This window comes from Rissa tridactyla, chromosome 8 (assembly GCF_028500815.1).
Source record: "Rissa tridactyla isolate bRisTri1 chromosome 8, bRisTri1.patW.cur.20221130, whole genome shotgun sequence".
Taxonomy (NCBI): Eukaryota; Metazoa; Chordata; class Aves; order Charadriiformes; family Laridae; genus Rissa; species Rissa tridactyla.
The window spans coordinates 52,463,097-52,478,813 of record NC_071473.1 but is presented as its reverse complement, the minus strand read 5'-3'; the positions used below and the strand labels follow the sequence as shown (position 1 = coordinate 52,478,813).

The window sequence follows — 15,717 nt, the reverse complement described above, 5'->3', positions numbered from 1 at the left end:
CTAATGGAAAAATCAGTGAGTCACCTCTAAGCACTGAATGAAGGCAGGGCTACGCAGCAGCCAGCAGAGTGACACACTCGCTGCCTCCCGGTCTCGCAGTGACCTGGGACAAGTCGCCTCCTCTCTGTGCCGCAGCGGGGATAACAACACTAGCCTGCTGGATAAAGGGGTTTGAATTCCAAAGACAAAAAGTAAATTGTAGCAGTCAGTTGCTGTTACAGGAACAATTTAAGTGGAAAATTGAGATAACTTGGTATGGACAGTGGGAAAGGAAAACTAACTACTATACTGATGTTCTCCTCACCTACAGGGTCTCAACAAATCCTTGACTTTGTCTTCTCTTACCTTTCTGCCATTACCCTGTTCCGGACAACTCTTACCACCAACACTTTTATCTTTTTCTTTTTTTCACCTTTCAGTCTAAAATACTGCAACTTCTACCCTTTGGCTCCACAGTTCCCTTCTTTCTTGCTTCAAGTTTGAACAGAAGCTGCCCATATATTCTGAGTTCCCTGTTGTTCCAGCGGCATCTTCCCTCCACACCTACCTTGGATCGCGCCAAATTTTTTTCTTCCCCCCATTAAATTCACATTTCCTCTAATACCTTGCAAAAAGCTGCACAGCACAATATCCTACACCAAGAGTTCATTTTTGTACAATACTTTTAACATATTTTTAACCACTTCAGTCTCAATTTTTCACAGTGCCTTGTAATCCCTCAAAAGTTTCTTGCCAAGTTGAGCAGGAACAGCAATAAAACCAGGTGAATAATAACAATAAAACTCTGATTCATTTATATTTCAATGCATCAAAGGAGGATTCTGCGCCAGGCTACCAAATAGAAATAATCCAATTTTTTTGTAATCCATTAGGAACACAAACCAATCCATTTTACATGGGTGGTTAATTCTGATGCTTGAATAGCACATAACACTTCCTAACTCTTGGGAGTTCGTAGACTCGCTAATTAAATACTTACTAGCTACAGAACATTATGTATATTCAATTCGTATTTGCAAAACTCAGGAAATTCTTTGTAAAAGAAATGATGGAGCAGGAAGAAGACACCTAAGAAAAAAAAATCCCCAAAATGTCCGGCTTCCTTAGCTGAGGATGGCACACACCAACTGTGCACGCACAGCAAGTCTCGGCCAACGCGCTGCTTGAAAAAGGAGGAGGCTGTTGGACAAAAAGACTGTCTCAGCACATTTTACGTACCTTTAGGTTAGTCACTCTTCAGCATGTTTAGTAGTTTTCCGTTTTACATTTTTAACATAGAGTCCAAAAAGAGAGATTAGAGCTGCACCCTGAAGGACTTTCAAATCTCTGATAATGCACAATCCTGACATATTAAACAACAAAACCCACCATCTGTACCCATGAGAAGTTCAGTATTTATTACAGTGCTCACTGACAGTACGGCATTAAACCAGAAGTTATGGGCTTGATGTAGAAATTACTGCGAGTAACTCTATAGCTATGTTATTCAGGAGGCAAGACTAGATTATGATAATAGACATTTTGGCCTTAGAATATACGACGCTATGAATATAAATAGGAATATGATTTACAGACCACGCTTTTTTCTGAAGTTTGTCACACATGGATGGCAAGAGAGGAAACTCAACCCCCTCACTGAGAAAGCGCTCAAGAGAGGGCCACAACGCTACATAAAAACTCTTATCTTGATATTTTATCAAATAATACTGACTGCTTAGTTTATGAAAACAGTCAATGTACGTAAAGAGCTAAGAGCTTGATTCTGCTCTTACACGTACTGGATATTATTTGACAAAAGCATGCTGTAATACTTCAACAGAAAGGCAGATGGAAAACAAATCAAGGCAATGAGCCTGTATTTTCTAAGCTCTGATGGTCATTAAATTGTGCTTTAAGTCACTTACAGCTTTGTTGGATTCCTCATCAGTCAAGCTTTTCATGAGAACTTCCAAACTCGGGTCTTCTTCACCGCTTGCAGGTTCAGTGCCACCGTGATCCTGGCAGAAATGATTGATAACAGTTTTTAAACAGAGCTATGACCCCCCGTAATAGCTAAAGAAAAAAATTAGACAATTTTACCTTTTCTTTTGCTTTTCTAAACAAGTAGCAGCATGAAAAAGTAAAAAGATCCACAATTAAAGCATCCAAACGTCAGGAGACAAATATGCGATACAAATTTTGAAAGACAGAGCTTGGTCTCTACTTGGCTGGCCCGGAGTACCACGAGGTAGTCCAATACAAGCACTTAGGTGCAGGTCTGGGTCAACCTTTAAGGCCAGACTAATCCCTATCAGCTGTGAAAACTGTTGAGTTTGTGTGAAAGGAGGCCCAGTTTCCTTCATACAATCTGAAGATGGCAATAGCAGCAGGACTGAGAGGGCCACCCCGGAGGAATCGGTAGAGCTGAAGCTCTTTTGGTCAGAGCACTTGGCCACCAAGCTCAGGATTCCGGTACTTCTGCACATAACTGTGACAATACTGCAAATCGCATTCAACAACAGCTACTGGAGAACGAGCCAATGAAGGTAACGGCCCCGAAGACGTAAGTATTGTCACCAAGATGTGCTCCAGAACTGTCTCCTGCACGAGAAGATTTTTTTCTTTCTATAGAGGATTCCCCACAAAAGTGGCCCTTGAAACATAAACCAGCACCATACTAAAAACAGAAGAGCTTGTCCGATCAGGATTTTCTGGTATAATAACTAGCATAGTTATTGCTAGAAGAAAATTAATTTCCTTCCCGTACTGACAATTAAAGGTAGATGGGAAGTGGCATCTTTTCAGGGAAAACTTTAAATTAGGATGTAAAGGTTAGAGTATCACTAGTTCGGTTACATGTAAAATTTAACAGGTTAATTCTCCTTCCCTTTTTTAAACCAACCAGGTCCTGAATCTGGAAAGATTTTTGATTATTTTGATTTACTTTACTTTAAAATAATTACAACACATTTAAGCCTTTGATCCAAATTAGGAGCTGTTCTCTCTTGCAAAGCAAAACGGACTACGTAAAACAAATCCAATTTCAAGATCTTCAGTCCTAGAAGCAAAATTACTTCTGAATTTTCATTAGACATTTTACATTTAAGTGTGCAATGAGAATTACCCGAATATCCTGACTGCCACTTGACCAGGGGAAGTACCTCTGCGTTAGTACAAAGGCTCACTCTGTTAAGCATTGCAACAAAACATCTCATTCTGTGGCTTTCTGACGAAGGGAAGTTTTTTAAGACAGAGATTTTACAGTAATTAATATTTAATATACTTTGCTTCTGGTGGCTTGCCCACAGTATTGCACCACATCATAGTTTTATCCTGTCCTGCAACTCCATGCAATGAAGCAAGACCCTGTTTTAAGGCATATTTACTGTTTATCACTTTCCATATTAAAATACCTTAATGAAGACAAGATGAAGAAAAATAACACCACAGTACACGGTAACTATGGCACCCTGATATTCTGTTACACTAGCCAGGCTATTTAATCTGATCTGACAAGTTTCATATACAGCGTCTGTAACACACAACGTTAAATATTTATTTGGTATTTCAAAGATATTTGAAGATATAATTTCAAGACGTAACACACAGTCGGTTTTGTTTTGCTTTAAGTAAAGTCAGGAACAGCTGACAAAGGAAAGCAAGGTAAACTTCTACACAGCAACAGTATTTTATATAATAAGAAGATACTAGCTAGAGGTAAAAACCTGTGTTTACTCATAAAACAGACGCGACGTAAATAGTAAGAGCTTGCCATTAATGCCTGAAACTCAACGCACGAGCATCTCCCTCTAAAGGCAAACATCGCGCCCCAGGCTGAGCGCTTCGGTTCCCACATGCTGGAAGAGTCCAACTACAGGCGTTTGACCGCAGCACAGAACGTGCCTAAACGAAGCGCCCTGGCTCCTCCTGAAGACACAAATACTAAACAAAGCTGGGAACGAACGCAGGTATTAAAGAGTCAACAAAAATAAAATGAACTTGGGCTCTGTAAACTGTAATTTGCAATCCAGCGGCTGCACCTGGGATTTGCTGCTTTTATGCAGGAGGGAACGAAAAGCCAAAGCACTGCCCCAAAATGACTCAGATCCAGACCAAAACGAAGCAGCTCTTGCGCTGTACGGCACCATGCCTGTGTGGAAGCAGGCACCAGTGGTAATACAACCTGGAGAGCAACGGCAAGCGTGCCAACAGGAGAGTCACCCAGCGTTACCCAGGGCGGACCAGTGCTGTGGGATCGCAGTAATGCTTATTGAAATACCAGGAGTTCGACGGACACGAATTTATCAATTCAAGGCAAGACCAAACCCCAATTGAATTATAAAACATCTTTTGCTTTATTAGGTCAAATAGAAATAGAATTAAAAAGCAACAGCAAGGCTAACCATGTACTTTATCTAGAAAATTTAGTTACGCCATATCGAGATGTCAAAATGATAACAATGTGGTGACACTGCAGGGATTCATGGTGCACAAGAGAGCAATCAGTCTGCACCGGGGCCGAGACAGCAACTATAATGATGGAAAACATTGGTAACGCTACCACGCTAAGGAAGGTTTTGCATTGGAAGATTGTGTGCTACAACACTGTGTACTAGAGCTCGCTGTTTAAACAGCCCTCGTCTGCTCCTCCAGGAGGAAAATGAGCAGGAATGAGGGAGTCTGACGCTGGGGCACAGGAGAAAGTGCTGGACCAGGGCTCTCACTTCTGCTGGGATTGTCTCTTGTAATGCAAACGACGTACACAGTGACCTCTCTTATCGTACCTAGTTGCTGGTCACCCCTGCTTCGTTTTTAGGGATGCTGATGGGAGGGTATTCTGGGGGAAAAGGAACTTAGAAGGTGGGAGCTTTCCCCTGGCAAGCGCTCATTTCTCTTTGTAGGAGGATATCCATGTTCCAGGATATCCAGAGCCTCACCACAACTACCCTCACCAGCTGAAAAATGATCACGACAGGAGATGGCAAGGTTTTCATTTGGAGACTTTTCTTCCTCCTGTACAGCAATAACCTGTTTAATACCTGTCGTTAATGCCACGCCAGCCCTTTCAGGAATGATGAGATCAATAAGGAAGAGAGAGGGGAAAATATGCCTATTAGGTCAAGTTCCTACCCAATGCATTTTATGATTCAGGGTTTAATTAGACAAGGTGCTGGAATTCATAATGAAATACTAATTATGATTAATCTGTGTAATTTAGCAATCCCTAATTAAAAAAAAACGCCATAAACCTTACCTCAATAGAAGAGTGAGAGCCGGAAGGTAACGGGAAAGGAGTAACAGCCATCTGATTGACGGCATCTTCACTTCTGTAAAACAACCAACCAACAACACATTACACACTAAACCATAACGGCAAAACTTTTCTTTTGAGTTGATTTTGGCTATTAGGAAAATACTCCTACTAGCGTAAAAAGTAACTGTTTCTTAGTAGAAGTTAGAGCTTAGAAAAGCACTTTGCTCTTGTTCTTTGCCAGCAAACAGATTACATCCCTTGTTGGGACCACAGCCAGTTTCATCTGAGACACACTGACATCGCATTCTTTGGAAATCTAATTTTGTGTGGATTATCAGAGGATGCAGTTGGAGTTTATGGTCCCTACACATCAATTCATGTGCTAAATCTTTGTTAGCGTCTTCTAATAGCCTACATTTGTAAACTGCTTGTTTACAGTCTAACACTTACATTATTGAAATATAATACCTGTTTTACTGCAATAGCTTGCTTTGGCTTTTTTGTTCATATTTGCTGGGGTCTTTTTGAAAAGATTCAATGTAAAAACTTGGAAGAATTTTTATAAAATGCAGGGAGAAGAGAACAGATGAACATTGATTCCCCCTACATATAAAGGGCATTATTTTTCTAAGATGCCTATTATGTACGGCATCTTTTCCTCTGTTCTCTTTAAAATGCATTCCTAAATTGACATCTGATAACTTTGTAACTTTCAAGAGCTTTTTTCTTTTTTTTTTCATTAAATAGCATTCTGCCTCGTTAATGTTTTTCCTCAACTGCCATTTAAAATTGTTTGGCTTGTGGAATTAGCTCTGCATTTTTTTGGCCGCTGTAAAACCGAACCAAGTAAAATACAACTTCAATGATAATTGTTTAAGGCAAATCTGAGGTGTATGGGAAAAAAGAAGACACCAAATTTTGCTTCAAAAACTGTACTGATGCACCTCTATTTTTGGGGCGAACGACTCTCACAGAAGACAGAAGCCAGGAACGTGATGCAAACCCCATTTTGCTAAAGATTCGGTACTATCACATAGTCTCTGCTCGCCACAACGCGACAGAGGGGAATCAGTAATACTGCCGCTTTGCAGATACACAGCTTGAGATGAACGGACGTGACTTCTCACGCAGTGGGTCTTCTGGGTTCGATTTCTGGTCCTACCCACTATTTTTCAGGTTACTGGAACACAAGCAGAATTTTTTCCTCTTTGATTTCTGGAATAAAATATTGGACTGGAATGTGTTTAAGAACATCTTACAGAAGTGCCTGAAAGGAAAAAAGCCTCATTTTATCCCTCAAGAGTTAAACACATGAAGCTAGCGTGTTCTGATCACCAAAAGACAACGCTGTAAATCAATAGCTCTCAGCAGAGCAGCGTATGGGAAACTCAGTCACAGGCATTTGAAAGGATAAATCCTGCAGGCAAAGGTTGGTGAATTCATTTACTTATCTTCAACCAAACAGCCACACAATTCAAAGGAGCTGGTTCTGTGCTGCTCATTTTTGTACTCGCTCCCAGCCTCTCCTCCTGGCCCTGCTCAAAGCCTTGCAAGAACCAGAAACCATGCTAAGATCAGAAGCGGAGTGTCCCGCGATGCGGAGACGCGTGTGCACGGGGCCCAGGCAGAAATCTGAGGAATGCACAGAATCAAGCCCATGAATTTCTTAAGCGTTTCACAATTTCCGAGTGCATTTTCCCCCGTTAAGCCATATTAGGCAAGGACATTTTTCCTCCTCTTATCTTCATGAGACATCGATCTAATTATGTTGCTTTTCTAGCCTGTAAGAACAAATCAGCAAATATAAGGTGTCTAAGAGATCTAGCCATTTTTACTTGACTGCAGAGGTTTTTCTGACAATAGTTTATATGAAGCACAAACAGCATGAAAACTAACACCCCTTCTGTAGCTTACAATGCATGCTGCACGCCTTGCAATTAGGAGCAAACCTGAAAATAGCAAGGTATGTATAAACCTTTGTAAGAAATAGTCTAAAAATTGCTAGACAGAAGCTTCATGATCTGCATGACAAAGTAGGGTGTAATTAATTATAGAAACTACTTTCTACTTCATATATACACACAAAATTTTTTTTTTTTTTCCACCGGGCAAACAACTTTATGCAGTTTTAAATGGATGGGCACGATTATTCCAAGCAATAAAAAGCCCACTTACAGTAAATCCCTGGAAAAAAATGCAAAAAATAATAAAAAACCCTAGGTTACAAAGTGTCACAACTTGTAATCTCCCCCTGCTAGGACTCGTACATATTTAAATACTTTAATGCTGCTTCAAAGGAGAATGCTTCAAAGCAGAATCAAAGTGGGAACATATTTTAAAGTGACAGATCTAATAATAAATTGCTCTTTCTGCTCTCCACTTCTGTAAGCGTCCTCAACTAAAACATGAATTTATTTACAACTGAAAGGAGCAATCATTTTCATTTGATGCAGGAGCAGACAGCTTAGAAGCCTGAACATCATATTCACGTTCCAGGGGCTGCAAACGAGCATTCCATGTATTTGCCAATAGCTGCTACACAACCACCTCCGAGAAAGCTGTTCTCAGTTGCCAGTGCTCGATATTGCTTGAGGTTAAGATGTCTAAACCCTTCACAGTCAAGACGCAGCTTCATACTCGCAGGGTCAAAGCAACGTACAATGCCATTTATACAGCAGGGAGGCTCAGACGCTCCCCCTCCATTATCTGCAGGAATGATAAACATCCACCACTCTTGTTCCAGCTCTTGTACTGGTTTGTGTAAGACGCTGGGACGGGAGCCCACCTCCTTCCTGAGCTCGCGCACCAGAGAGCTGTTTATATTTCATCAGTTCCATATAAACTGAATAGGGAAGGAATTCATCACTCCTCCCACAAATACTTTTATTGCCTCTGACCTCACAGGATGAGTTTCTGAGTGGAAATGGGAATTCGATCTGCTGGGGGTTGGAGTGCCTATTGCTTGTACCAACGTCACTGACTGTGGCTCGCCACCGAAGAAACCAGCAGCCTTCCTCACTGCAAAGGGTCGGAGGAAGCAAGATCAAAGCAACATGTAAGCGGCAAAGACTCTTTAAGCTTCAGAAAAGCTTATACACTTTCAGATTTATTTGATTAAACTGCCATACTTTTACTACATTTTACTTCTTTTCTAGTCTATAATAGGACCCCCGGACATTCCCCATCCTTTCTCGCTGACCAAAGAGAAGAACTTCTGATGTTTGGCTCCATCTAACAACTGCACCTCCGACGGAGGGGGAGATGTGCAACTTAAGCAAAGACAAATGCAGTTATTACTGGCTAATAATTAACCACCATAAACACTTGGCACAAAAAAAAGCCTAGAGAGCGCAACGTGCAAATACAAATCTACAGGGATTACTCATTCCACGCTGCAGAAAGTAAGGCTGAAGGGAAGTTCAAGTTGTATGCTGTAAGGCTCCAGCTAAGCTGCCCTGCAACACTGCGCTGCACTTATCAGAGAGCTGTCTCTGGCACTTCGGAGGAATGTCACACACAGCTGGAACGGTCCATGAAGCATTGAGAAAGTTATCTTTCTACGGACGATAACCATAAGCCACAGCCTCAGCCAAATTCAAGTTGTTTTTTAGGTTTAGGTTTTGTTTTGGGTTTTTTGTTTGTTTGGTTTTTTTGTCCCATTTGCTCATCAACCTCAGAGTTTCAATTCTTGAAATTCAGGTTCCATGCCTTCCTTTGAGGATGTTTTCTGTTTTCCATTTTACTTACTCTTACGTCTCTCAGGTTTGTGATGGTACAAGCTTGCTGTCACGTAATGCTAAGAAAATCCTTGTTGAGCACGCTGAACGAGATTCATTACCTGTCTAAAGCAGAACATCTTGTCTAAAATTGTGTCCACACTTCTTCTATGATCAGTGCAAACTCAAGACAAATCGCAGATCAGATCGACTCAGAAGGGCAATTCATCCCAGCACTGAAATGACCTAATTTAGGACAGGATGAGCTTAATTGCTCTTTGGGGGCTCCCAACAACCGTTCACTGATCATAGAGGTCCAGGTGACCTCTAGATGTCTAAACTAAGGGAGACGGCCCTCCTGCCAAACTATCTGCAACTACACACATCCTCAATGCTAAAAGATCACTTGACAACAGCTTTGTAAGGGGCTGTGGATGCTTTTTGGGAATACAAAGTACGTCAAGAACGAGGAGAAAAACCCAATAGCCTGTATGCAGTTGCACGACATCTTAGTTGGAACAGATCTGGAGACCAAGTGAATGAACAACGTTTGCCCAGTAACCCTTAGGACTCCCACTGGTTGTCACACCAGGGCATAAAGTCCTGCAGATTACTGAAAACTTACATTGTTCACGTCCTGCTTGTTTAAAAAAAGGCAAAGTCTGGTCAGGATCTCATATTTTCTCACCTTTGTTTTCCCTCTAGAAAATCCTTTGGAAAAGAGGAGCTGCCGGAAAGCTGCACACTGAAATGGTATGCTGGATTTTTCCTTCAGCTGGGTCAAGGCAAGACCTTTTATTCGTGCGTCTTCTTGAAAAATCTCTCCTACTAACAGCAAGAACAGTCTTGTTCTCCATTTGCCCCCCATCCACTCCTAACTATGTGAGAGCCAAATGAATACAGGTATTTTAAATGAACAACTAATATTCATTTAACCTGCAGCTTAGGTCATAATAGGTTTGAAAGGCCCAAATTACTTAACTTCCTCAGCTGTGCACTTGTTCCCACATGTGTATGACAGCAAGGAGGAAACAGCTCTGAAGAAAACAGGAAAAGTTCAAACTTGCACACACAGTGTCTGGCAAGAGCTTATTTTTAAAGCTTTCCCACATGAAAGAACCTAAACAATCAAAGCAAGTAAAAACACAGTTTATGCTATTAAAATATGACCAATCACGTAAGTTAGAACAAACTTAAAGCAAAAAAATAATTTCTAAGGCACAACAATATTTGAGAGTCTGGCATACAACCTACGACGCTACGTATAAAGGCTCTAAAAGAAGAGCAAAGACTCTGTGATGGAGTCACAGCAATGGAGAGTGTTAAACAGCACTGAGAACTGGCCGCCCCAGCCACTGCCCTCGCTTTGCCAGTCCTCAGAGCATAAGGCTCCCTCTCCGTTGCATGTCACCATAAATAACAAGAGATTAGTCTTTTCATTACACCTAGAAACGGAAGGAGGGGTTCGGTGACAGAGATTTGTGGGCTTCACTGAGAACCTACAATCCAATCACCAAAAAGCCGCGATAACAGAACGAACGACTGCAGTGTGGGAGGACGACTCCGGACAGCTAACAGATGGTATTTAAATAAGCAAAATCCTACCGTACTTTATTCTTAAAGCATTTCTCATGTTTCATCACAGCGCAAGACAATTTTCTTTTAAGGAATAAAGGTACACCAAAGAATGAATCACAGAACTGAACACGATGGGATGACGGTTTGAAATCAGTGCCATTCACTTTGATTCAAGCATTCAAACTATATTTGATCTTCTTATTATACCAACACTGAAGCACCAAAACAGATTAAAGGCAGTTAATTGAGCATGGAAAAAACATTGAATTTGCTGAATCATAAAATTCTCACTGTAAAAGAGCATTCTGATATAAACTGGATTTCCTACTACAGATGTAAAATCTAATTACATTGTTTTATTACGCATCTTAAAAGGATGGACTCAAAATGCACGAACAAAAACCAGAGTGGATATAAAACCCATTCTGTTTTGGGAACTAGGGCACAGAGATTCCTACAAGAAACAAGTCCCTTTCTCAGATTCCTACCTGCTTAATCCCTGTTGTTGGAGACTCGGATCAAGAATTTCCAAAGGCAACTGAGACCTTTACATGCCCTATGGCCACTGACTTCCACTCGTGCTTCCCTAGCCAGCCTCCTTTATACGCCTTGGAAAGCTGCAGTCAAATTATTATTTATTTCTCATATTCAGAAATCAAAAAGACAACCCCTATTTGGCACAGGGGCTTGGAAGTTAATGCAGCAGCTGTAAGACTTTGAGGTCAGGTAAAAGGCGACTGGACACTAATCAAAGGAAGCGCTCGGACCGAGCCGGTTCATCTCAGGAAAATCTTGCCGCGTTTGGGCAATTGGTTTGACAAACTGGGTGAGCAGGTTAAACGCCTTCCAATTTGTTCCTGTGGAAGGTTACAAAGCACAAGATGCAGTGAATCTAAAAAAAAAAAAAAAAAAAGTAAAGTGACACTATAACTGCAAATCCTTTAGATGCTATTAACAAGCTCATGTAATTAACGAGACCACTGGGAAACAGTGCTGTGTTAAGACCTATATTTTGGAACCTGGCCAAAATCAACTGTTTTAAATAATCATCATCAACTTAATTGAGGAAAAGATGCTTATAAACCCGAGCGAGAAGCTTTCAAATATAAGGGGACGTCTATGAGTCTCACAGCACTGACTGCACTATGTCTCATCAGCAAAAATTCCAGGAAAGGGTGGGAATGCAATTGTAACACTACCTGGCTATAAAAAAAAAGTGTGAACAGATTTTTATAGTGCAGACGGTAAGTTGGGATTTTAGTAAAAAGTCAAAAAGGCTGAGGACACCTTCTATTCTTTATTTTTTCCTAGGAAAAAATAAATGCGGGTGCAACAAAATCCAAGTTATTTAATGATAGTTAAGAGTTCTTGCAGAAAGGCTTTTCTGTGCCCAGGAATTTCTGGGCTCCTTTCATAACCCATTAAAGAGTTTATGGAAACATCCCCCTGCCCTGCACGTGAACCAAAACACCAGAAAGGGGAAAACCTTGATGCTGTTTCCTGCTTCAAAGTGAAAAGCAGCGTGCTTATCGCTGAGCGTCCTTCATCTGAGAAAAATGAGGCCTCTGGATATCAAAGAGGGCACTTTTTAGTAATAGCCCAAGAGCCCCAGCAGTTTTGCGTTTATGTCCTAGGTCAGCTTGGTCAGTCATGAAGCAACTTTTTAGGCTGCAGAATGATGTGTTTCTGGAAAACTATAACCGACTCTGGCCTTTTGCTGGTGAAACTGGAATTTTAATATCTTCACGCACAGGAAGACCGAATCCATTTATCTCATAACTCCTGCTTAGACATGAAGATGTAACTCCATGTTATTTTGCTAGGGTGAGATGTGGCCTCTCCTTACTGTGTGGCTCCAGGATGTGTTTTGGCTACATTATGCTACGGGCCTTCTACCTCTAAAAGAAGTTGCACTGGTAACAGCGCTCAGGAGGAGGAAAGTAGTATTTCTGTTGCAACTGGCTCCTCCTCATTTTCAAAGCATAACATGTAATGGTATCCTGCTCTTTCCACATCATTAGAGCCCAGAGGAACGTATCTGAAATCAGCCAAGCAGCAAACCTACCAGGAGAGCTGAGTCTGCTACACTCGGCGCTTTGTTCTCAGCTGGAAAAGCCATTGCACACGCATGAACGAGAGATGGATGGAGATTCAAGACGCCCGTTGCTCCTCTTATTTACTCCAGCTGGCACCACAATGCGCTCAGTTGCGGCATTTCAATACCCCCATTTTATAGTATAGTTTTAAAATAAGTTGATAAAGCAAGAAAAAACTTTTTCTACCAAACTGCACCACGGACAAGACGTCTGGGACCGGCAGGGTCTTTTGGTTCGTGTTTTCAGTCAGTCACGTCTGCTGGTTTTGTGGTCTAAAGCGTAGGAATGGGTAACACCAAGATAGAATGGGCTTGTGGACTATAGGTTGCGTAAGGAAAGAAAATGATTCTCATTTCTCCTTAAAATTCACCTTTAAGAGAGACAGTCTCATTTGGATGGGCTAAAATTTTGAAATGCTCCTCTCACTATGAGAAGTTGACCATGCATCAAAAAAAAAAAAGCGACATTCATTTTCCTCCCGCGTTAGAGCCAGTGCTCTAGTTACTAACGACATTCTCTCAGCAGGAGAATTTCGTTTCATCGCTGTTCGAACGGCTGCTCTGGTCAAGCGAAGAGACCCCTCAGTTGTCAGCACACCCCAATGCAAGGCCGAGAGCAGTGACAAGATGCGTGCTCTTGGGAAGTGTGAAGGCTTAAAACCTCAGCAGCACCATTTGAAAATGGAAACTTTTTTTTTTTTTTAAAGCTCTGGAGGCAAGTTTTATCCAATTGTATTTCCAATATCTACTAATAATGATCATTAAGACAACTTTTTGCCTTGAAATCCACTTCTACACAGACAATCTGAAGAGGGGAATTATGGCTAAGGAATTAAATGGTCTTTATGTCTTAAACACAATACAAAACACGCACCAAGGATTTCCAATCCATGGCTGACTCGAGCCAGCACCCCCGCTTTGTTGCAGGCGAGATGCTCCGCGGGCAGCTGCGGTGCTCAGGGCAGCAGGGCAGGTTGGAAGAAGCCCACGCTCTCAAGCTGCCCGACAGCACTAAACCCAGGGTTTTGGTTTCGTAAGTTGTGGTTCTGCCTCTGGAGCTTCCAACCAGACCCATTTTCCACATGCAATTAAGTAATGGTGAGTGAGTTGTTGTACATGACGTTTAATTTTCAATAGCTGGGGAAAGTAACACGGGAGCTGCAGGCAAGATCATTAATCTCCTCCAGATCCTCTGTGCTGCCAAGTATAGCAACTCATTCGTCACCGCGCTAATGCTGCTCTTCCATCATTTCTGTGTAAGCTGTACCAGACGGAGCCATGCCAGTAAATGTACACATTTATATGCATTCATCCGCAGATTATTACAGTGTTCACAGGTAAGCTGTGTATGAGCGAAGAATACAAAACAGTATCAAGTGTGATGTATATGTTGGTGGGAAGAATGACATTATAAAATGACATCGGGATAAAAACCCAACGAAGGTCACAGCTGGAATAGATACATTTATGAAATTCCAATATATTAAAGCATGTATGAATTCTGGGAAAGAGGCAGCGTCTTCCCAGACCATCTGCCCAGGGTCATAAGAGTAACACTTGCTGAACCTCCGAGTGAATGCATGGAGGTGTCCTCAACTCACATACAAAGAGGAAACATTTTCGTGCTTCGAGTAAAAGAAAAGATGCTCACGTGTAATTCTTATGCAGATGAAAAGTTGTTTTAACATATTCCCTCCTACAGAAGCCACCCAGTGCTCCTTGTCAAACTCAGATTCTCCCTCTGTACAAATAAGTCCTAGCTCCCTTAAATTCTCTTTTGATGCCCATACAAAGCTCTCCTTCACACAGTCCCCCCCCAGCGCATGCTCCATGTTCTCCATCTGCACTTGCCTGCCGCTCTCACAGCAGCTCCCACTCCAGCCCCGAGCTTCTGCACCATTTTCACTCCCTTCTGGCAGTCCGGGTGAAGCAAACTGCCCACCCCGTCCTTGTGCCGGCAGAACCTACATAAAGCACTTATTAAGTTGTGGGAGAAGAAGCTCTTATCAGACCGCTCTCAGGCCCAGGAGGCACAACTCCAGCCTCCAGCAGACAGCCCTAAAGTAGGCATTCAATTACATTACATCGTTTTTTGGGGTTTTTTTGTTTTTGTTTTTTTTTTTGTTTTGTTTTGTTTTTGGTTTTTTTTTTTTTTTTTTACATTAATAAGGAGAAGTCTTCAACTGTCCTGAGGAGAATAGTCAAAGAAAGGGTTTATTTCACTTCAAAGAGAGCTGAGCAAGTTCAGCATTTTCAAAACAGGCTAAATATATATTACATATTCATAATGTAATAGGTTAAAGTGCAAATAAATGTTTTGATGAGAATTCTTCTTACCGTATGAAAACTAGCTTGACCTTTGATGGGGCAGTCTTAATGATTGCAGAAGCATTCTGATGACTTCTTCCATACAATATCTGATTGTTTATCTGTTCAAAGAAAACGAAGATTTTCATGTGAGTGGAGAAATATGCGTTGTTTTAATTTATACCACCAAGACTTCCAAATTCACTGTGAGATAGAGAGATAAGACTCAAAGAAAATGTGGTCTGCAAAATATAAATCGGCTAACTTGTGAGGTTTTACAGACAGGAATACCAACGTTGCATGGATAGATATACCCATCGGTGTTGTAGAGACAGAAATACAAGAGCTGAGGCACTACGAGCCTCTTCCAGGCAGAGCTGTGCTGCAGAAGGACATCACCTGAGAAGCAGAGAGGAGGAGACGGGCACTGCCCAGCTTGGCCTTGGACTGCCCAAGGCTGTTGCCCCTTTCCTCAGCCAACTACCAGAGGAGGACGGGGTGCAGTCTGCAACTCAGCAGCAACAACAACTTAAACATTTCTCACCAGCTTTCTTAGCAGTCCTTTTGAAAGGATAAATCCTAATTGGATTTTAAAGGAACAACTCCTTCTCATACTAATTCCATGATGGACCACAGAATTAGAACTGATTTTAAAATATTACATTTTCAAATTTTTAGACTCCAATTTATCAAAGAAAAAACACTGTTATTAACAGCAAAACATTCCAAGTTTTATTCTAGACCAATATAAAAGAGGAACTGATGCAGAGATAATTTAGTCTTATTAG

General features: G+C 41.4%; 1 protein-coding gene across 10 annotated transcripts in view; it reads right to left on the bottom strand.

Annotated features, from left to right (window-relative positions):
• The window catches only part of PATJ (PATJ crumbs cell polarity complex component), a 156,718-nt gene that overhangs the window by 39,178 nt on the left and 101,823 nt on the right, over window positions 1-15,717 (bottom strand). For all 10 annotated transcript variants that reach the window (XR_008468023.1, XR_008468024.1, XM_054211587.1 and 7 more), the window contains exons 29-31: window positions 14,960-15,051; window positions 5,234-5,306; window positions 1,905-1,997 (exon numbers count right to left, since the gene is read on the bottom strand). Coding sequence is in view for 8 of the 10 variants with exons in the window: in XM_054211587.1 (XP_054067562.1) it covers window positions 1,905-1,997; window positions 5,234-5,306; window positions 14,960-15,051 (258 nt within the window). In the remaining 2 variants the exon portion in view is untranslated. The remainder of the gene's footprint in view (window positions 1-1,904; window positions 1,998-5,233; window positions 5,307-14,959; window positions 15,052-15,717) is intronic.